General features: G+C 31.9%; 5 protein-coding genes across 5 annotated transcripts; 3 read left to right on the top strand and 2 right to left on the bottom strand.

Moving 5' to 3' along the window:
* The first annotated feature begins 2,288 nt into the window (after window positions 1-2,288).
* On the top strand, window positions 2,289-3,223 carry LOC18047855 (ethylene-responsive transcription factor ERF096). Its single transcript, XM_006443791.2, has one exon. It carries the CDS (start codon window positions 2,352-2,354, stop codon window positions 2,808-2,810), a length of 459 nt encoding a protein of 152 aa, XP_006443854.1. The 5' UTR covers window positions 2,289-2,351; the 3' UTR covers window positions 2,811-3,223.
* Window positions 3,224-3,648: 425 nt separating this feature from the next.
* On the bottom strand, window positions 3,649-4,473 carry LOC18047854 (ethylene-responsive transcription factor ERF098). The gene has a single exon (XM_024189052.1). The coding sequence runs from the start codon at window positions 4,269-4,271 to the stop codon at window positions 3,825-3,827; it is 447 nt and encodes a 148-aa protein (XP_024044820.1). The 5' UTR covers window positions 4,272-4,473; the 3' UTR covers window positions 3,649-3,824.
* A 5,526-nt stretch (window positions 4,474-9,999) lies between these two features.
* Window positions 10,000-10,545, top strand: LOC18046783 (ethylene-responsive transcription factor ERF098). Its single transcript, XM_006443789.2, has 2 exons — window positions 10,000-10,254; window positions 10,393-10,545. Exons 1-2 carry the CDS (start codon window positions 10,000-10,002, stop codon window positions 10,513-10,515), a joined length of 378 nt encoding a protein of 125 aa, XP_006443852.1. The 3' UTR covers window positions 10,516-10,545.
* A 1,144-nt stretch (window positions 10,546-11,689) lies between these two features.
* Window positions 11,690-12,378, bottom strand: LOC18046782 (ethylene-responsive transcription factor ERF098). Its single transcript, XM_006443788.2, has one exon. The coding sequence runs from the start codon at window positions 12,331-12,333 to the stop codon at window positions 11,851-11,853; it is 483 nt and encodes a 160-aa protein (XP_006443851.1). The 5' UTR covers window positions 12,334-12,378; the 3' UTR covers window positions 11,690-11,850.
* An 8,266-nt stretch (window positions 12,379-20,644) lies between these two features.
* LOC18046781 (ethylene-responsive transcription factor 1B) lies at window positions 20,645-21,897 on the top strand. The gene has a single exon (XM_006443787.2). The coding sequence runs from the start codon at window positions 20,917-20,919 to the stop codon at window positions 21,739-21,741; it is 825 nt and encodes a 274-aa protein (XP_006443850.1). The 5' UTR covers window positions 20,645-20,916; the 3' UTR covers window positions 21,742-21,897.
* Window positions 21,898-22,293: the final 396 nt, after the last annotated feature.

Genomic DNA, 22,293 nt, shown 5'->3' with positions numbered 1-22,293 from the left:
CTCACTATGCTCCGTTATTCCTCACAATTCTCATCGTCGGCTCCCTCTCTCTCTCTCTCTCTCTCTCTCTCTCCCTTGTCGATTGCGTCTCTCACAGCACCTCACTCTCTCGGCTGTCTCAAAGAGAAAGATCATATGTTAATGACGTCATCTTTGGTTCAGAAAAACATATCCCAAAAAGAATTATATCTCTCACGGCAGCTCACTCTCTTGGCTATATCAAAGAGAAAGACTAGATGCTAATGATGTCATCTTTAGTTCAAAAAAACATATCCCAAATAGAATTACATCAAGTTCTATTAGGAAATCCAATACATAATATCCCCAAACAACAAAATCTAAGAAATAAACTAACAAATAAGTAACATTGACAGCCCAAAGCCAAATTTCCTTTCAAAAGTCGACACAAGCCAACTATAATACCCGTTGTTTATTATTATTATTATTATTATTATTAAATACCCTATTTTAAAAAGGTTTCCTTAATGGGTAAGAGTTTTAAAAAGGCTTCGCCTATAAAAATCTCTTCTACGTTATTTTGTTTTTCAAAACCCTAGAGGCTAATAAACAAAAGATACAGCAATGCGCATAAGAGTGAATTCATATTTTTGAATAAGAAAAAGGGAAGATTTTGATTGTGTTCCTATTCTCCATTAAAGGAGTTTCTGAGTTTGGATTTTGTCTTGAAGGTAGGAAAGAATTTATAAACCTTTAAACTTTTGATTTTGATTGTGATTTTTATGTGATTGATTGAATGATTTTGTATGTGTTGTATTTATAAAATTGTGAAAAGTATGATCATGTATTAATTTATGTGTGTTTGAGTGAAAGTAGCGCTGTTATGTTATCCTAAAAACTGTGAACAGTATAGATTGAACTTCATACGACTGCTGTTTTCATTGAGTTTTATCATAAACTTTATAGATTATTAAACTAGACATCTATATCTTTCTATCCATATGTATATTGTTCAAAAACTAGTTTTATATAAATTGTTTTGATTTTTCGAAATTGGAACACTAATGCTGGAAAAGTTTTTTTTCAGCAGCAATTCTATGATTTGTTTCATAACCCAAACGACTTCTGAAAATTATGGGGATTTTTATTACTGCACGCATATATGTCTAGTAACTTTATTTTTAATTTCTTAATTTTTGGCTTTATATAAAAATCACTAAAAATCATAGAGTTGAGCTGCCGCAATCTTGGAAACTGTTTTCATTTAAAATAGCTAGTTGTATTGATATTATTGAACAACTAGCTATATTGTGCGCATCTATTGATAATTATTGAGGGGTAAAGCACCTGATGGAAACTGTTTTATGTAAAATATGGAGTTAATTATAGGTATGTTGAAAAAAAAAATATTGTCATTGATTGGTTTGTATAAATGAAAATTATAATACCCGTTGTTTTTTTTAATTATTTATTGACCTTTTTTAAACCCTTACCCATTAAAGAAAGCTTTTTAAAATAAGATATTTAATAAATAAATAAATAATAAAAACAACGGTTATTACACCAACAATTGCATAAAAGAATTTTGCCTCAATTATTTCGGCATCTGACCGCCCCAAACACAATCTATTGCTCTATTAGTACACACTAGCAATTGAAGGAGCTGAGTTTACGATTGTTTTTGGCATCTATATGTGTAGAGAATTGATGGTTTCTTTACTGTACTTAACATTACTAGGGGAAACTTCTCACCACAATCATAGAAGCTGCCATTTTCTGTTATTAGAGTGGACGGGGATTGCTATTTACTCTATCATGGATCCATAGATCTTGGATTTGGAGGGGGGATACTGGAGAGCGAGAGTGACCCACGGCTGCTGGATTTGGAGGGGGGAGACTGGAGAGCGAGAGTGACCCGCGGCTGCTGGATTTGGAGGGGGGAGAGAGAGCCGTGTGTTGTGACGAAGAACAGAGTGAGGGAGAGAGCGTGTGCTGTAGTTGAGAGTGTGTGTTGCAACTGTCGATTTACTGTAACCTTTTATATTTGACTCAAAACGCACTGTTCGGTGCTACGCGTTGTGCTTAATGTTGTGTGAGTGTCATTTTCCTTTATTTTGTCTTGATTATTCACCATTTTATAACAATCCATCGAATCTAGTTCGTTAACATGATGAAGAAACCAATTTTGGTTTCCCACATAATAAATAATAATATTTTGAAGGCCCCCCACTATCATCACCTAGTACCTAGTACTAGGAACCAAAATCTCAATAGGGACTTCTATTAGCACGTTGAAAATTTCTCCTCTGTCCTTTGTTACAGAACAAAGAACACTTTTTCCACTCTGTATAAAATGCCAAAGAGTGGAATAAACCTCTCTCATATCCTCATTAATGGAAGGAATCAATAGAGGGAAGAAGAAAGAAGAAGAAGAAGAAACAAGCGTGCATTACAGAGGAGTAAGAAAGCGGCCATGGGGAAAATTTGCAGCAGAGATTCGTGATTCTACAAGGCATGGAGGTCCTCGGTTGTGGCTTGGAACTTTCAGCACGGCTGAGGAGGCAGCAAGAGCTTATGACAGAGCTGCCTTTGCAATGAGAGGTCCTTTAGCCATTTTAAACTTCCCTGATGAACATTTTTCATCTGGGGTCGGTTCTTCTTCTTCTTCTTCGACGTCGTCATCAGTATCTTCATCATCTTCTTCTTCTTCTTCTGTGTCTCAGAACGTTGAAACAGGTGGTACTGATCATGAAGGTGGTGGGAAAGAAGTTTTTGAAATTGAGTATTTTGATGACAAGTTGTTGGAGGATCTTCTAAATTTTGAGGAGAGTAACAACAAGACCAAGAAATGACAAGTTGTTAGAGGATCTTCTTAATTTTGAGGAGAGTAACAACAAGACCAAGAATGATTGAAACCATTTTCATGGGTTCGGTTTCCTGTGTAACATTGTTTTGATTCTGGTAGTTCCTTGAATCTTTTTAGCTGTATCCGACATGTATGCATGCGAATGTAAGTTTCTTGCTGAGTCAGCTGGAGTCCTAGAAATATTTTGTCAATTATGGTTTATGTGATCTATTTTTACATTTGACTTCATTTAAATTTGTTCTGGAAACTTTATAATAGCTGTCAAGGAAACAATGTCTTACTTACTACGTAGTTAACTTGCAGCGGGTGAGTTTGACTTCTACGTTGGAATTTTGGAATAGAATTATCAGAAGTCATTCTTATGGTAACACGTAGCAGTAACATCAAAATCATTATTAGTTACGGGTTGCTGCTTAAAATTCTGTTTACCTTTCTGGATAAGAAAGTTCTTTTCTAATCCTAGACCAAGAAAGAGTGTTCTATTTTGCCTAACCCAATTACTTGTACCCGGGGGTTTTCTCTTGACCCGATCCGAAGATGAGTCACCTCCCAGAAAACCCGAATCCAACAATGTATTTTGGCCCAAGAGGATAACTGACAAAGAGTCTTGAATCGAGTTCAACTTTCCTTCTCCCCTAAACACAAAACCCACGAGAAAGAAGAGGTATTGAATTGAGATTACTCCTCCAACAAGACAGGACAGGACAGGACAGGACTCCCTAACACATAATTCAACAAATAAATCCAACTGTTTGGCAAGTTTAAAAGCATAAAAAATATTGGTTAACTGGCTGCTGGAAATTTCTGTCAGACCTCAATTCTGTTATTATTTCTTTCTCCATTATGAATTTGAGTGAAACACACAAAGCCAGAGCTTGATGCTTTCGTGAGTGTGGTACTTTCGAGTGGAATTTGCAAAAGAATAAAATATCCAGTCACATACAAGTTAATTAAGAAAAAAACAAGTCCGTGGTGATTTGGTTTCCCTTTTACAATGTAATCATTTGCTTTTACCTTGCCGATCTTGATCGCTTGGCTCCAGCAGCTTCTCCAACAACTTGTTATCAAAATATTCAAACTCAATAACTTCAGCTTCTTTCTCTCTGCTTTCGGTAGAGCCGTCCCCCCCAGCATCATAACAGATTAATGGAGATGAAGATGAAGATGGGAAAGAGCTGCTGCTGCTTTCGCAACGATATTGACTCTCATTTGGAAAATTAAGAATGGCTGAGCGGCCGCGGAAGGCAAAAGCAGCTCTGTCATAAGCCCGAGCAGCCTCTTCGGCCGTGCTAAAAGTCCCTAGCCACAGGCGTGCACCGTTCCTCGTTGGGTCACGTATTTCAGCTGCAAATTTACCCCATGGCCTCCGCCGGATTCCCCGATATCGAACCTTTGAGACTGATCTTCCCTTCTCCTTGTTCTTGCCTCCTCCTTCAGATGCTTCCATGCTTGTGTACCTGTTTTGTCAATACCTAGCAGCCAATTATTTGTGACGGCTTAAAAATTTAATTTCAAATTTGGTGGTAAAACAAATGCCACCCCGCAGAATTAACATATATAGGCGGCATGAGTAGAATGAGGTCATATATGACGGTTTGAATAGTTTCTTCTCAAGAAAGGAGACTTTCTCCTTGTCAAAATAAAAGTTCGATTCCTCCACAATATTTTTAAGCCATTTATCCAATTATATATATACATATAACATTGTGGCACTGGGACGTACCATATTATTTTAACTCTTTTTTTCTTTTTCTTTTCTTTTTTTTAAGGGGAGCCTCTATGTTACATTGAATGTACCATATACAACTAATAAGAACCACATAAATTGTGGGACCCACATAATTGTGTGATTCTTATTGATTGTGTATGGTACATTCAATGTAACATAGCAAAATCCTATTTTTAAGCCATTTATCCAATTATATATATACATATAACATTGTGGCACTGGGACGTACCATATTATTTTAACTCTTTTTTTCTTTTTCTTTTCTTTTTTTTCCTTCTAAAATTATTCAGAGCACCTTGGCGGTAAAAGTAATTAAAGTCGGATATAATAGATCAGGTGCATGCATGATGATGGGATGCTGACGATAGTTTCGATAATAATTGGGCCCTTTACCAATCACTTTAGGCTGAAAGATTACGAATGTGAGGAGCCAAGAATGACCATATAATGTAACATACATTAAAATAAAATTAAAAAAAAAGGTATTTTACTCAACAAATTCAAATATTGTTTAATTGTACAATTATTTCGAGTTACTGAGTGCAATTTCTGGATGTGATGTACATTGTATATAACCTTGGCCCTATGTAACGTTGATTTGTCCAAAGTCACCTACCCTAGAGTAGCCTTAATTCTTATGGTTATGGGAAAAGTAAACTGCATAATAATCGAATCATTTGCAAGTGACGATATATGGGATATGATGTTGATGCTGATCCGATAATTGTACTTTTAAAAAAGTGGTACAGTTTATTAAAATTTCAACATCTCTATAATTAGATGATTTTTGCTAAGTTATAATTCACATAACTTACATTGCTCTCAAAACATTAAATGCTGTAAGTTACATGAATATATCCTTGTTGCAGTGAAATTTAGCAATGCCCTAATTAGATTATAAGAGTAGGACCCCTAAATTGGTATGAAACAAACATAAGTCAAGACTATTATTGATCGGATGTGTTTTTTTAATTGCATTGAACATGTCGTCGTTGTTTTACAATTATTATTTGTAAATATATGTCAACAATAATGAAGTGTGGAGCTTGAAATATTCATGAAATGGTTGGCTATACACCTCGCCATTAATGCATGAAATGGATGGCAATGCATCTCGCCATTAATGCATGTCCCCGGTTGCATGAAATGGTTGGCTATACACTTGACACTTCACCATTAATGCATGTCTCCGGTCTCTTCGGATAACTACTGAAGGCCTTTTGAGTAATTGTCATCTATTAATTTAGTGGTAATCACGCCGCTATTAATTTAAACTTCAAATTATAGGAAAATTTGCGACTAAAATTGATGCCACGATACATTACTTGTTGCAATTAACGTTGATTTATAAATTTTATATTTTACTTATAAGTTTTTATTTTGTCTATTAGTAAAATATTAATTTACCACTCTTATATTAATTTACTTATTTTACTTTCCATGTACAAATTTTGTGTTTCATTTTCAAAATTTATGTTTTCTTTTATACTTAATGTTATTAACTAATTTGCTTCTATTTATAATTCTTATGTTTTATTTCCAAAATTTATATTTTATTTTACAGTTAATATTGATTTACTAATTTTATGTTATATTTGTAAATTTTTATTTTGTTTTACCAGCAGTACATCAATTTATTAGTTTAATATTAATTTTCCAATTTTACTTTCCATTTCCAAAATTTATGTTTTATTTTGCATTTAACGTTGATTTATCAGTTTTATGTTTTATTTTGTTTACTAATAATACATCAATTTATCGATTTTATATTAATTTACTTGTTTCACTTTTCATTTACAAAATCTTATATTCCACTTTCAAAACTTATGTTTTATTTTATAGTTAAATTTTGATTTACTAATTTTATATTATATTTGTAAGTTTTTATTTTGTTTACTAATAATATATCATTTTACTAGTTTTATATTAATTTACTTATTTTACTTTCCATTTACAAGCCTTATGTTTTATTTTAGAATTAATATTGATTTATAAGTTTTATGTTAAATTTATAAATCTTATATTTCATTTACATAATTTATGTTTAATACAATATTGATTTCATGATTAAAAATCACAAATTTCATCACTTAATTAACTAAAATTTATTTGACTAACTATCATCGGTTTAATTAGTGGTAAGTTCACGCCATTATACTAAATGTTTGTAGCTCTATCATTAATTAAAGATAGAGATAATTATAAACTATAATTATAAACTATACTATAAAAATAATAAAAGAGATAATTATAAACTATAAAAATAATAAAAGAGATTACGTGCCTTGAGCATAGTTTTTGACACAATGTTTGTTGGTGTCCCTTTGCTCGTTTCGTGCTTTCTATGGTTCGATTGCCCAAAATTTTAGGTTCAGTCCAACCCACATATGGATAGTGTCGTGCTCGACGAAACATGTGATACATTGCCATGTTACACGAGCATGCCTTGTGCCATGCTCAATAGACTTTTTTTTTTTTTTTTTTCCTTTGAAATTCAACAGAATATCATTAATTAAAAAGAAAAAGCAACTATTTTATACAAAGCTCATTCTCATTTACATCAGATGGTATGCAAGTGTATTTAAACAAGTGAATTTTCCTCACATTTGGAATAAAAAGGTAAGATTAAAAAGGTGCCAAACTAAAAATTTTAAAAGATTTAAAAAAAAAATTAGATAGAGTTAACTATATAAATTATGTTAATTATTTAGAATAAGTATCTTCTCCTAGTATTTGTTTTCTCCTAATCTCGTAATGAAATTAGTGGTCAAGGTTAAATTTTAAATTTACATTTTGAAAATCAAGTTAACTTTTTTTTTCATTTTATTTACAATTAAGTTAATTTTTTCACTAAATTTAAAAGACTAAGGGCTTGTTTGTTTAACATATGAAATCTGAAATTTTATGAATTTTATACCTTTCCTAAAATTTGCTTCTTTATTTTTTAACTTGCATATGATTTTCAGACATTTATATCTGAATAGAAAAAAAGTAAATTTTTGTGACTTTTTTTTTTATTTGAATGGAAAAATGTCTGAATGTGAAGTAAATATTAATTATATTTAAAAAAATATTTGTATAAAATATGTTTATTTCCTAAACTATAAAATCTAATCTCTTTTTTTTTTGTTTTGATTTAAAAGGAGATAAATGTCAAATAATCATATTTAAAATGATTTTTATTTATAAAAAAAATAAAATATCACTTATATTATATTAAAAAAAAATATGTCATTTAGGGTGTGTTTGAAATTGAGATTTGGCAGGTATAACTTAAAACTACATCACTAAAATTATTATATCTTTACTAAAATTATTAATGTTTGGTAAATACTAATTGTTGTAGCTTGGAAGTTATTGTGGACTAGAGTACAATGAATCCAAAACTTGAAGCTCTAAAACGGCTGTGTTTTGAGTAAGTGAATTCACTTACGAGCCATGTGTGTTACTCCCTTCATTAAGCTTAAGGAAAAACGACAATGCCTTTAGCCGTTTTGAGCAAGCTTAAGTGAAGCACGTGAGACCGCATGTGAGAAGGGAATCAAATCTGTTATGAAGCCGTTATAGATGCGTCAAAAGTCTGTGCAATCTGGGCTTCAATATCAAGGGTATAAAGAGGCTGATCGTTGAAGCAAATGGCATGGGATTTTGAGAGCTTTCCAGAGAGATCTTAGAAAGAGAGGAAGCGTCTTGAATCATCAATAAAACTTTTTTCGTGGCTTCTCTCGTGGATGTAGATTGTGCATTTATGCATAATCGAACCACGTTAAATCATATTCTTTGTGTGAGTGTGTTTTGCTTCTTGTTCAAGTTAATCTTATGTTTTCAATCTCCATTAACAAAAAGCTAAGGTGTGAATTGGCATTGAAGCTTCAGATTGGTGTTGGTTTATTTGCAACTTGAACAGATCTTGACAAAGGTTCTTGGACACTGGTTTATTGCTAATCAGAGAACAAAGCAATCAATCACTACAGTTATGTTGATATGATTTTTCACTTGTATTACGGAAAATCTATTATATCTTTAATAATTTTATCAAAATTATTATTTAAAATTTATATTTACTATAAATTATTAACTTTTATTTTATAGTTGTAGTTTTTTTTTCCACAGCAACTGTAGCTTAAAATGTACGACACCTCAATCTCAAAAAAGACCTTAGACATTTATATCTAAACCAATTTAAACTTTAAAAAAATTCGACCGATTTAAAATTTCGATTAGAAAAATAAATGCTTCCTAAAAGGCAAAGAGAATTCTAAAATAATTATTTATCATTTAAAAAACAATCGATCGGATCTATCGCGTTAAGTACATGATTATTTATTATTTCAAAACAAGCCATATCGCCTGGCCCACGCGACATAACACGCGAACGACGGTGAACCATTTGATTCCCACATAAAGAAACAATAATAAAATGAAATTAGAGAATAACGGTAGTTTACACTACAATCCTTGTTATTTAGTAAAAAATCTTATAATTCTATAGTTTTCAAAATTTATCATATAAGTCATCCTCGACCTTGAGGACCTTGAACCCTGAACCCGTTTATCACACGAGTCCTTTGACCCACGCTTATTGCTTACACTTATTTGATTCCACAAGACCCACATGACATAACATGCAGCCTGTTAGATTTGATTGACGCATAAACAAGAAATAATAAATTGGAACACAATCAAAACCAAAAAATAAAAAATAAAAGAGCCGAAACATAAACATGAAAACTGGCCCCCAGTATCATCATTCATGCTATCATAGGATTGCCAGCCCAAAATTTCTGTACTTCCTCTTCCACAATTTAACGAGCGAAAGTGACATTTTATCTTCTTCTTATATATATATATATATATATAAAGTTAGGGATCATGCTACAGTGCAACTGTGGTACCGTGCCACAATTGCACCAGCTGTTGGATCTACTTAAATGAGTGGGGTTCACTTGAATGTGTGGAAATCTAACGATTGGGTGCAACTGTGCCACGGTACCACAGTTGCACCACAGTTTTATCCTAAAGTTCCTTATAAAATTTTAATATCTTGTTTTATATCTAATGGTATAGTATATCGTATTTGTAAGATAAATATTGTAGTTTTACACACAATTTAGTTATCTGAGACTCCTACAAAATAAGTTAATTAATTTGTTTGTTAAAATATCATATTTACCCTTTTAAAGTATATATACACACACACACGACTGTTTAACCATCAAAGATAAAAAGGGGTATTAAAAATTTTGTTGAGAACCCAAATAATAAAAGTAGTTTCTTAACAAGAACTACAGTGTCAATCTTCGATTTAAAAATGAACGCAGCCAATAATTGGCCGTTGTAACTTAGTTGTCAATTTTCATTTATAAAATGAAAGCGCCCATTGTCCACCCCGTATAAAAATAGTGCGATAGGGCGTAGGGTGAATATCTCGTATATTGTGATCATTATGGAAAAAGTCGGAAGAAGGTCCAAAGAGAAAGAAGAGGAAGCAACAAGCGTTCGTTATAGAGGAGTAAGGAGGCGGCCATGGGGAAAATTTGCTGCAGAAATTCGTGACTCAACAAGGCATGGAGCTCCTCGATTGTGGCTTGGAACTTTCACCACAGCTGAAGAAGCAGCAAGAGCTTACGACCGAGCTGCCTTTGCAATGAGAGGTCCCACGGCCGTTCTTAACTTCCCTAATGAACATTTTTTATCTGGGGTCAGTGCTGCGATTCCTTACTTATTCTTCAACTTTTTTATTTATTTATTTATTTATTTATTTTGGAATGGAACTTATATTCTTCATCTTCATTTGTCTCCTTGTTCATAGTCTTCATCTTCTGTCCTTCTGTTTCAGAAAGTTGAAAGAGGTGGTGGTACTAATGAAGGCGAGAAAGAAGTTTTTGAAATTGAGTACTTGGATGACCAGTTGTTGGAGGATCTTCTTAATTTTGATGACGACAAGACCAAGAATGATTGAAAACATAATTTGGTTGCCATTGCATGAAATGGTCTGTGGAGAGCCCTTTAATTTTGTGCAATTTGGGTCAAGTATTCATCTGAACTGTGTCAGTCTTTTACTAATAAAATGCAGTTACGTATACATCCTTATTTAATAAAAACTAATCCACAACCTTTAAAAAGATTAACACAAAAATCATATTAACAATCTATCCAAACTTTTACCAAGTATGGTTTCTTTGTTTATTTACTTTATTAAATTTTGTTCCATCTGGTATATACCATGATGCGCACCATCACTTTTAAGCCAATACTTAATTGTGGATAAGAACTCTTAACTAACAAGAAAACGTTGAAGTGTGTTCATCAAGTAAAAGTTATTATATATTATTGTTTTAAAACTTATTTTCTTGAGTAAATGTACTGCCAAAGCCATGTTGCAACGATTAAGTTCAGAAAAACTAATACAGAATGAGCCTTCCTAATATTAGACCCATAGCTATATAAACCTATAAAGGAAAATGTATATATGTTAATTAGCAGTCCGTATGAAAATGAGTTTGGGAGCTAGTTTAGTAATGTTGTAACTTTTAAAATAATTATTGTTAGTTGTGCTATAGAAATAATTAGGTATGGAGAGAATCAATTAAACATTTGGTAAACTTTATTTTAAAAAATGCTATGAATTTTAAAATCAGTCATGTGTCTCCAAATATGTTTATTTTAAAAGTTTATTATGACTGAAATAAACATAATGTTGAATAAAATTTATTTATACATTCATAAATATGTTCATAAATATTTTTAATTGTTAATTGAATAGCAAAATAAATGTTTTATATAATTAAATAATTTTTTATTTTGTCATCTCAATATAATTGGTAGTGATGATAATAATAATAATAATATCTTTAAAGTTAATATTTTTATTGCCTAATGAATAAAGATAATTTTGGATTTTTTAAAATATATATGAGGATATAAATGAAATTGTATTAAGTACAAAAGTGATGCTCAAAATCAGATTTTGAAAAAGTTACTCCTTACTTGCTTTTCATTTTTATAAAAAATGAGTGGAACACATAAAGACCGAGTGTAGTTCCAAAGATTCATCACTACAATGTGACTCAAGAGGAAATTTACAACAAAAAAAAAAAATTCAGATAAATTATGTGCAAACTAATTAAGTCGGTAAATTTTTTGTGTTGAAAATAACAAGTTTAGAGAAGAACATTGGATTTTCGTCACGCTAAATGAAAAAAAAAATACATATAGTCGGTCACATACAAATTAAAGAAACACACACAAATCCATGATGTACCTTTACAGATGATCCATTGATCTCATTCTAGTTTTACTCTTTACCAGGCCAATACTGATTGTCCCTAGCTTCAAGAAGTTCTTCCAACAAATTATTGTCGAAATATTCAAACTCTATAACTTCAGCTTCTTTCCCACTTGAAGAAGAAAGTACTCCTCTGCCAGCAGAACCATTGCCACCAGTGGCATCAGAAAATGAAGTTGGTGATGGAGAAACAAGATATGGCAAAGAGCTGCTGCCGCTGCTGCTTTGGCTACGATATTGGCCCTCATTTGGGAAATTAAGAATGGCTGAATGACCCCGGAAGGCAAAAGCAGCTCTGTCATAAGCCCGGGCAGCCTCTTCAGCCGTGCTAAAAGTCCCTAGCCACAAGCGTGTACCGTTCCTCGTTGGGTCACGTATTTCAGCTGCAAATTTACCCCACGGCCTCCGTCGGATTCCCCGATATCGAACCTCTGAAACTGAGACTGATCTTTGCCTCTCATTGTTCTTGCCTCCTCCTTGAGATGCTTTCATGTTTGTGCGCGAATGCCTAGCAGCCAATTTCTTCTAATGACTTGTAATTTGATTTCAAATTTGGTGATTCAAACACATAAGTACAGTATATATATAGGTCCGTGCATGCATGTACATGAATAATAAATAAATAAATAAATAAATAAAATAAACATGATCAATGTATGCATGTACGTGAAATAAATTAAACATGATCATATTGGCGAGCGGGTCATTTATGACGGTTAGAATTTCTTCTAGCTAGCTTTGAAACTTCACGGAGACCAAACAAAAATTCAATTCTTTGGCTAATATTATTTTAATATCGTCGTGTATATTTTTTGGAACACTCGAGATGTCACATAACGTCATTTTATCCTCGTGCCAATAAATGTGTTTACAGGTCTATATGATTTTTGTTTGGTTTATTAAAGAATCTTAAAGAGCTGTACGTGCTTGGCAAGCAAGAAAACATAAGAAAGTTGAGAGAAAATTCTAAATAGAAGATTGTGGAAACTTCTCTTATTAACAAACCGAAAATGAATTTACATTACATATATATAGCTAAGCTAAACGATTCACATCAGTTTGTTATACACACTTGAGATTTGCTTCGTATAAGCTGAATTGTGTAACTAATTTGCCAGGTGCTCGGTGTGCTGTTCCTCTGCAATCAGTCACATGATATCAAATGTGTTGTTAACACCAGAATCACTAACAAGTTAGATCTTTTAGGTAATTGGCGCATTTTTATTTGCTTTCTTGATGTGTTTACTAATTAGTAATCGGAATAGGTTGGAATCAAAATGAACTGAAATCGGAATGAGGAATGGGAACCACAATAATTTTGTGCGACATCCTCCTTCATTTAAGAAGGATGTTGGTAATAACTAACTAACGAGCTTATGAGATCCTCCTTCATTCACATGCGTAATTCAGCCAAACCTCCATCCATCCAACGACCCAAACAAGAGGACTACGTATGGAACAAACATCATCATACCGTCACAAATCACACAATCATTCATTTGTATCTCACCACATACATACTCGAGTTATCAAATTTAATATTATCATAAACGTACGTAGCGGATATAATCGAACACAAGTGTGATGACGTGGTGGTATGTTTCAAATTTTTATCATTGACTTCAACGTCTTTACAGCCGTGTATAAAATGTTGATTGACTTCAATATCAACGCCACATAAGATCGACTTCAACATCTTTTATTCTTTATGGCCTTCAATAATTTTCTTTTCCCTTTAACTGGTGGGAGAAGGGGACAAGGTGTTTGTATTTACGATTCGGAGCTTTTTCCTCCCATATAACCTAATGCAATGAGTTCATGAGCTCCTAACACCTCTTTAAATTTTTTATGAAATTTTATTGTTATATTTCTAGCGCTTAATTTTATAAAAAAAAAAAAAAACTATGAAGAAAGACAAAACAATATAGAGTTAATCAAATTTTAAACATACTTTTTATAATTAAAAAATAATTTTAATTGATTACAAAAAAATAATAATTTATATCATGAATTAAGATGTAAAGATGAGAGGGTTCATAATTTACAGGTGTAAGATTTTAATTTAGATAAATTAATAACTATCTTTTTAATGTAATTTCTAATAACAATGGAACTATCATCACAGAGATGGTTTTGGAAGGATTTTAAAAGGACGTAAAAAGTATTACACCAATGCAATCGGTTCAATAGAAGCCCATCCCAATTGATGCAATCGGTTCAATAGAAGCCCGGGCTATTTGGCAATGTCTTGCTATTCTTGCAATCCTATGTGAGCTTTCATCATTCTCTGTACTTCGTAGTTGCAATTCAACGAAACCAAAGTTTACCACCATTAAATTTAGGGTAATGCTAAGTTACATGCATGTACCTTACATCCCTCTCACATGAATAGTGTATAGATACTATTCATGTGAGAGGGTTGTAAGGTACATGCATGTAACTTAGAGGGATCCTTAAATTTAACTTTGCCGTATTCAAAATAATAAAAAAAAAAATTTCCCTTTGCCTGCCTAATTCTTTTTTCTTTCTTGGTTGGAGTGCAACTTTTTGTACCAATGCTTTTTATTTATGGTTGGGCTAACGCTTCAATCGGCCGCCTACGTTGGGCTTCTGCTTGTTTTCACAGATTTCCAAGTTCTCCATAGAGGTAAATGTAATACATGCATGCGGAGAACTTGCTTTTAAATATATATATATATATATAACAACATAACTTAATGATATCTACGATCAGAAATTTATCAAGATTTTATTTAGTTAAATAATTGTGTTAATGGGGTTGGGATCATTCTCCACCCCATTTAAAATTTGATACTGTTTCTTACCTTATTTCTAAATAAATTTAGTAGGATGGAATGGAGAATCCCCATATAAAGACTATCTTATTCATCCTAACTCATTTCTCACTTGCCTATTATATATAAAAAAAAATTCATATATAATTTTAGTGAACTAAAAAATTAAAATAACTCAAATAAGATCATCATTAACATATTGTAAAATATTTAAATTATTAAAAATATATCTAATATATTAGAATAATATATCGAATCATATAAAATATGAAATATTTGGATAATAATAATAAAAATACATATTTATATGTATATGAGGATGAAGAGTGGGATGAAGAGTACAAACCACTCCATTATGAATTTGATGATTATTTTTCCTTCATTCCTCACTCCAGTCAACAAAACTCTTCAAAATTTATTCTATTTGGGGTGAGATTTCATGGAACTCCATAAAGTAACTTTAATGGTCAAAGATATACTGTAATGTTGTAAACACTCGGAATTAATCATTCTTTATTAAATACCCACTCTACTATTAGTGCGAGATATACTGTAATGCTTTGCAAAATAAATATTTTATTTACTCTCAAAAAAAAATTTATTCAAATTTGCTACCTAAAAGGATCATGGCCTTAAACCAGAAAGCTCCAGTATAATCGTTGCATGCCATAACATGGACATCGTTCGAAACCAGAGAAATTAAAGCGTCGGGTTTCTTTATTTCTTGGTCATTTTTGATTGCTCGATGCACTTAATTATGTCCAAAAGAGCCTTGTCTATTTTATTGATATAAATATGTGCGTGTAACTCAGGGATGTGGAATCCACATTTCTTAATCAGTAAATAGTCATCCTTACTTAAACTACAAATAAGATTAAAAAAACAGCAACAGAAAAAGACAAAAAAACAAAGATTATTAAGATGTACCTAAAGAATGAAACAAAATAATGATCTGTTTTGGCAAGTTCCCATATGACATCTGCATACACAAATGCATAAAATGAAAGCTCGAAGTCATTTTCAATTGTAACTGTGAGGGCGTTCATGCATTTGGCCGTAGCTTTATCATATTCATGACATTGCCGGGGAGTGATGTTGGAAGGATTAAATGTCATTCTTTGATTGGTCGATGATGAGTTATTATTTACTATAGTCAAAACGTATATGATTAATAATTAATCTAATAATATGATTGTTTGGGAGTATTTTTCATCTAACTTATTTCTTAAATCTTAAATCTCTTATGATTTTCTAAGAAAAAAAATGAGTGAAACTCTGTGTTCTTTGACTAAATTATGTTTTAGAACTCATCCAAATTCCCCTAATTATCATTTGGCAAATTTTTTACTTATCTTATCATTTTATCCTTGATGGTTATTTGATATTGATAATATGAATATCTTTATTCATTTAATTAATAATTTTTTTATCATAATTAATTAAAAATTAAATTAATGAATCTAGAAGCTCCATAAAGAATAATAAATAAGATAGGTACTAGGAACAACGAGGAAAGAGCCCAGGAAGGAAAATGAAAAATGAAAAGGTTGGATCTCACTAATCAATTTATATATTAATTTAATTACACTTTTTATTTATTCTTTTTATATTTTAACTTTATGCGCTATCATATATGAATTGACCATTTTAATATAACAAATTGTTTTAAAGTCAAATATTCAAACAATGGTGAAATATTTGACAGATTTTTAATTACACATATTTGTATACGCATTGAAAAGAAACCCCCCAAAAAAAAACCAAATTGTGCCAAAAACAAATGAATAAAGAAAGTTCAAGTATGACATTTTTTTTTTTTTTTTTTTTGGCTTTAGTGTGGAATTTTCATGTGTAGAAGTGTACAAAGAATTTCACTGGGAATCAACTCTTTTTCTTTTTCTTTTTTTTTTGCCCAACATCTTAAACAGGTTTTCAAATATATAATTGATTTTCAAGGGGTTTTTAAAGGCGCAAAACAAATATGTTTAATGCAAATTGGGCAGCGTCACTTGAAATTATTCAAATATATGTACGTGTATGCATGCATTTACTCTCCCTAAAGTTAAATGGCACGAGGAAGAAAGCAGAGGATTAAAAATATTATCTTATTTTTCAGCTAAATTCCCAGCAGCTTCGTGAGCCTAACTCTACACAAGTGTATGATTAATAAATAGTAATAGCTCATAAAGATTAACACACCATCACGGTATGGCACAACTCGTCTTCATCTTCAATTATTAAATAATCATACCCTCTTCTCAAAAAAAATAAAAATTACAATTATAATCATACTCTAAGAATTGTAAGATTCAATTCCGCAGCGATTTTATTTTTTTATTTTCTTTCTCTTAATTCTTGAATACAACGGTAAGAACAGAAATGGTCGTGATCGAGCAAAGATTCGAGAAGATTGTTTTAAAAAAAAAACAAAATGAAGAAAAGACAATTGTTCAATTAAGGAATACGGGTTCATGCACCATGCCCGAATTAGTTGATATTCTATGGCCCCATTTTGTCCAATATTTAATTAGTCATTTACTCAAAAGCACATGCAACTTGCAAGTTGGCCAGCCACTAAAATTTCATTGGACTCTGAAAAAAAAAATAGAAGCAAAACAAATGCTTCAGCACTTTCCTCACCTAATTCACTTCCTGATTTTTATATATCAGGGTGCTTATCAATTTACCCTAATTAATTAGTTTTACTTGGGTTAAAAATTACTTAGATTCTGTTCGGAATTGAGAATGGCTACTTGTAACTTTTAAGTTATAACATTAAAATGATTGGTAAATACTGACTGCTGTAACTTGAAAATTAAGTTGATTTAGTATTATATTAGTATGATTAAAAATCTATTATATCTTTATTAATTTTGTCAAATGATAATTTAAAGATTATATTTACTACATATTATTAATTTTTATTTTATAATTACTTTTTTTTTTGGCAACTATATATCATCTCAATATTAAAGAAGATTTAGAGAAGAAAAAATAATAATAATAATTTTTTTTTTTACGAGGAGAGACTAGATAAGTGATGATGATATATATAATACAAGAATATAAACTAATGGGATTTCTATTTTACTTTATTCTTATTCATTGTTATTTGCAACCAATTGGTAAAATAAGTTATATTATTTTTATTCACAAGTTGTTCGGCTGATGGTATTGAATTAGAAAGAGATCACTCAAGATCTTTGAATTCAATAAGCCTACGATATAGGTTACCTATGATTTTAGTGTCAGCATAAATTTTTAACAACTTTATATTATTTAATTCTAATGAAAAGCGATTGGTGCTGCAATCAATGCTACGTAGACTAAGTAACTGTTGATTCCGGCGAAGATAGTGGCGGCGCCGGGCGGCCGTCCAGCGGTGAGATTTTGATTTGGATATGGTTTGGTCTTGAGAGTGGACCCAGTCCTTTGTGGAGGCTTGCTTACAATTAAAAAATAATAATAATAAATAATGAACAGATGAAATGCAATGAAATTAGGAAAGAAGGAAGTGACCACGTTCAACGAATCTTTATCTTTAACATTTCATTTAAGATTGCGAAAGTGAAAGAATTTAGTTACATGAATGGGATGGTGTAAAAAGAAGTCAAATCTGCGATGAAACGGTCGATTCTTCGATTCGAATATTCTGAGTCCACGTATGGGATTACGAGAAACCCAATATTGTTGTCACGTGACCACGCACTTTATTTTAGTGATTTGTGAAATTTGCAAAGGATAATCAAAATCATTTTATAATTTTAGTTAACTTCTCTCTCTATTATAATTTCTACACCTTTTTACTTTCTATATATATATATATATATTTTTTTTATTTTTTTTTCTTGATGGGTAATGTAGAGATGTCAAGATCCAATCTAAATCTGATAATATATTGTCCGTTTAAGGTTCACACGATTTAGTTATTGTCCGTTTAAGGCTTACACGGTTTTATTTTTAAACACTCATACACCTCAAAACGTGTTTTTCCAATTAAAAAGTGGATCATCCCTTATAAACTCAGTATCTCTCTCATACTTTGTCGATATAAGATTCATATAGAGTGTTATAAAAAAAATATAATTATGTATAGTCATTTTTGTCAAAAAATAGGAAGGTTTTTTACTATAAAAAAACAAGAGAAATGAAAAGTTTGTTTCTGACTATAAATTATGATCCCAAGTTTTGACCATTTCGTATATTTGATTTTGAATAATATATGGATAGAAATATAATTATGGGAATTTTTTATGGGTTCAAAATAAGTGTTTTTGGCTATAAAAGTAAAAGAGGTTGTGAAGTTGACTAATACTATAAATAGCTCCCAAATTTTGTCTGTGTTTGTTAACTTCATTGATGACTATTGTGTTACGTACAAATACTTTCACTAATTTTATAGTGTTATCATCAATGACGAAAGTGGATCTCGATATATTATAAGAAATATGTGAGAAAAAACATTTCCTGATATTTTTTATTTGATATAGCGACCTCGCATTAGATTCTTTAAGGGAAAAAAATATATGTTAGAAAAACAATTATACTACAAGTTAATTTTTAGAGTAATTTTGGATATAAAAACACACATTTTTTTAATAATTTTTATTGTTTACCACACTTATATAAATGTCTTGCCCAATTTCAGTTTTTTTTTTTTATGCTAAATCGTTGCCTACCACATCGTCGTCCAATTATTGAATTATGAGAAAGTTTTAGATGAAATTATTCTAATAAATTTAATGACCCCAAATAAATTATGTACGTATTTTTAAATGAGTGTATGATTTAATAAAATTTCATCAACCTATTATACAAGACTTTCTCCAATTAATAAGACTTTATTATATAAAACTTTGTCCAATTAATAAAACTTTATCTTAATTAGATGTGCGCTTATCACACATTTAAAACTTGACACTATAGTTGATGAAAACCACCTCATGATCCGAAATTTCTCTCCTTCATTAATTGAATTCGTATTTATGATTTAATATTGTACTAAGTAAAAATCTAAGTGGTAATTGATGGTTTTAATAAATAAAAATAATAATAAATAATAATATCACATCTTAACTATATACACAGACATTAACAAACACACGATATTGAGTATTTAACATTTCAGGAGAAATGGTAGAAAATCCTAATCCGATAAGTAATTAATCCAAGACTTCGAATTTCAATTATGAGAAAAAGTTGGTGGGTAGCTAGCATGGCAAAAACTCTTAAATAATTCACTTTGATCATTTAATTAACCGGGCAGCCTTCAGTCATCGTTCAATTTAGAAAGAGTATTCAAAGTTTCAACTTTCAAAGCTTCCACCAAACGATAAGACCAAAGATTCTGGAAGCCCCTGGAACTGTTTTAGAAAGAACAGAAGCTGATTGGGGCATGTATCTGGTCCATTAATTTCAGCATTACCTTGGTTAACTTTTGATATCTTATGTCCCTTTTCAAACACATTTATTTAAAATCACATAATTCATATGCAACTATGCATCACTTTCATCATTTTATTCACATGTTAGTCCTCCAAAATCATGCTGTTAATTTAACGCCAAGTGTGGCCAAAATTTCATCAAATTTGAGCACTGTCTGGTGCTTGTGATTTCCGTGAACTTTTTGTAAATTCATCATGGACCAGGACCGTTCATTAGCAAAAACCATGTCTAATGAAAATATGGGAACCGTGCAATTGCCCTAGATAGCCAGCCACGTTGCATATTACGGTATCAAATAGCGACAAAGTGGGCATTTTCATCTCAAAAGTAACAAAAGTGGCACTTGGTGCGCAGGCCACAGATTTGGCCAGTGGACATGGCGAACAAATAAACTAAGTAAGCTGACAAGGCAAAATGAAATCTAACATCATTCATAAACATTATCTAGTTTTGATGATGCAATATTGGGTCCCAATACGCCGCCGTACGTCATTCAGTCACATGCTTAAATGCACCTCTTCTTCTTGCTCTCTCTCTCTCTTCCCCCTATCTACAAGCCCTTTTGCTCTTGTGGTCCTCTAAGCAACTAGCAAAAATAAAATTAATTTATATGCCAATGTTTTGAAACATCGTCCTTGACCAATAGTCTATGATTTTATTATCACCCTGCCCCATATTTTTGTTTGTTTGGTTTCTTGAAATTAATCTTTTAATTTCTGCTCTTCCATATAAAGGCTGGGGTGTGTAAGCAGATACTTGTAAGACCAAAACGCAATTCTGTTGCCATATCCTTAATTAACTGGGCAAAGCAACATATTATTATCAATTATTACAAATGGAATCATCTTGTCTTCAAATCTCGGCGGAGTCTCCATTCAATTCATCAGCGTTTGACGATCAATCATTCTCGTGGGATGAGCTTCTGTTCAGCCACAATAGTTCGCTGCCTTTTAACATCAACGACTCAGAGGAAACGCTGCTTCTTGATGTATTAGCCGAAGGGACAACAACTGGAACGACTAAAGAATCTTCAGCAGACTCCAACTCTAGTAATAACAACAACAACAACAACAACAACAACAACAAAGAAGATCACGAAGTGACTTCTTCAACTTCAAGTAATTATGGTGGCGGCAAAGCGGCGGAGGAGGAGGGATCATCGGGCAAGACATCATCAGACAAGTCATACAGAGGCGTGAGGAGGCGGCCGTGGGGGAAATTTGCGGCGGAGATAAGGGACTCCACGAGAAACGGGGTTAGAGTTTGGCTAGGCACATTCGACAGCGCTGAGGCAGCTGCTTTAGCCTACGATCAAGCTGCATTCTCAATGCGGGGTTCCCTGGCTACCCTCAATTTTCCTGCAGATATGGTCAGAGAATCTCTTCAAGAAATGAAGTACAAGTGCGAAGATGGGTGCTCGCCGGTTGTGGCTCTCAAGAAACGACACTCTATCAGAAAGAAGTCCAAATCTTCATCATCATCTTCGGTGAGTAACAAGAAAATCAAAATGAATAATCAAGATCGCGATCACCATCAACTAGCTGTAGCTGTAGGGTCACAATTATCGCAAAATGTGGTGGTGTTTGAAGATTTGGGAGCTGATTATCTAGAGCAACTTTTGATGAGCTCATGTGGAGCTGCTACTGCTACTATTTGGTGATCAAACATCATCGTTCATTATCAACCACCTGATTCCTTTATTATTATTAATTTTTTTTTTTTAGGGTGTCAATTATCATAGTGCTCTAGTAGTGGGGTTTAGGTGATTTGTTTTTTTTTTTTCTCCTTTTAATACAAAATTTCTTGTTTTCGTTCATCATGTGTATTATAAGTTTTTCATCTTTGTAAAGTTGGAAAAAGCTAGCTTAAGTGTAAAAAATTTGCACCGTCTCCTGCGCTACTGCATCAATTATTGCGGCTTAAATACTGAGGACCTAGGATCTAGCCACAATTATGTATCTGTCTTCTTGCCCGGCTAAGCATTTTTAATGAGTTGGGATTAATGAAAAAACAAACAACATATTGTTTTAAATTTGATCTAAATAGCTATCACAAGTGGCCTAAACGTAAGACTAACTACTTTCTTTACATGCATCTGAAATCAACTAATGATGATGCTTCTTCCCAGCTATAAATCACACTTAATTAAATTTTAAATCTCAGACATCCTTATTTTTTCTATACAAACATGTTGTCAAATCGTACGGTTTAA

Source organism: Citrus clementina, unplaced genomic scaffold (genome assembly GCF_000493195.1).
Source record: "Citrus clementina cultivar Clemenules unplaced genomic scaffold, Citrus_clementina_v1.0 scaffold_3, whole genome shotgun sequence".
Classification (NCBI taxonomy): Eukaryota; Viridiplantae; Streptophyta; class Magnoliopsida; order Sapindales; family Rutaceae; genus Citrus; species Citrus x clementina.
The sequence above is the reverse complement of the archived record's forward strand: the minus strand, read 5'-3'. Positions and strand labels throughout refer to the sequence as shown.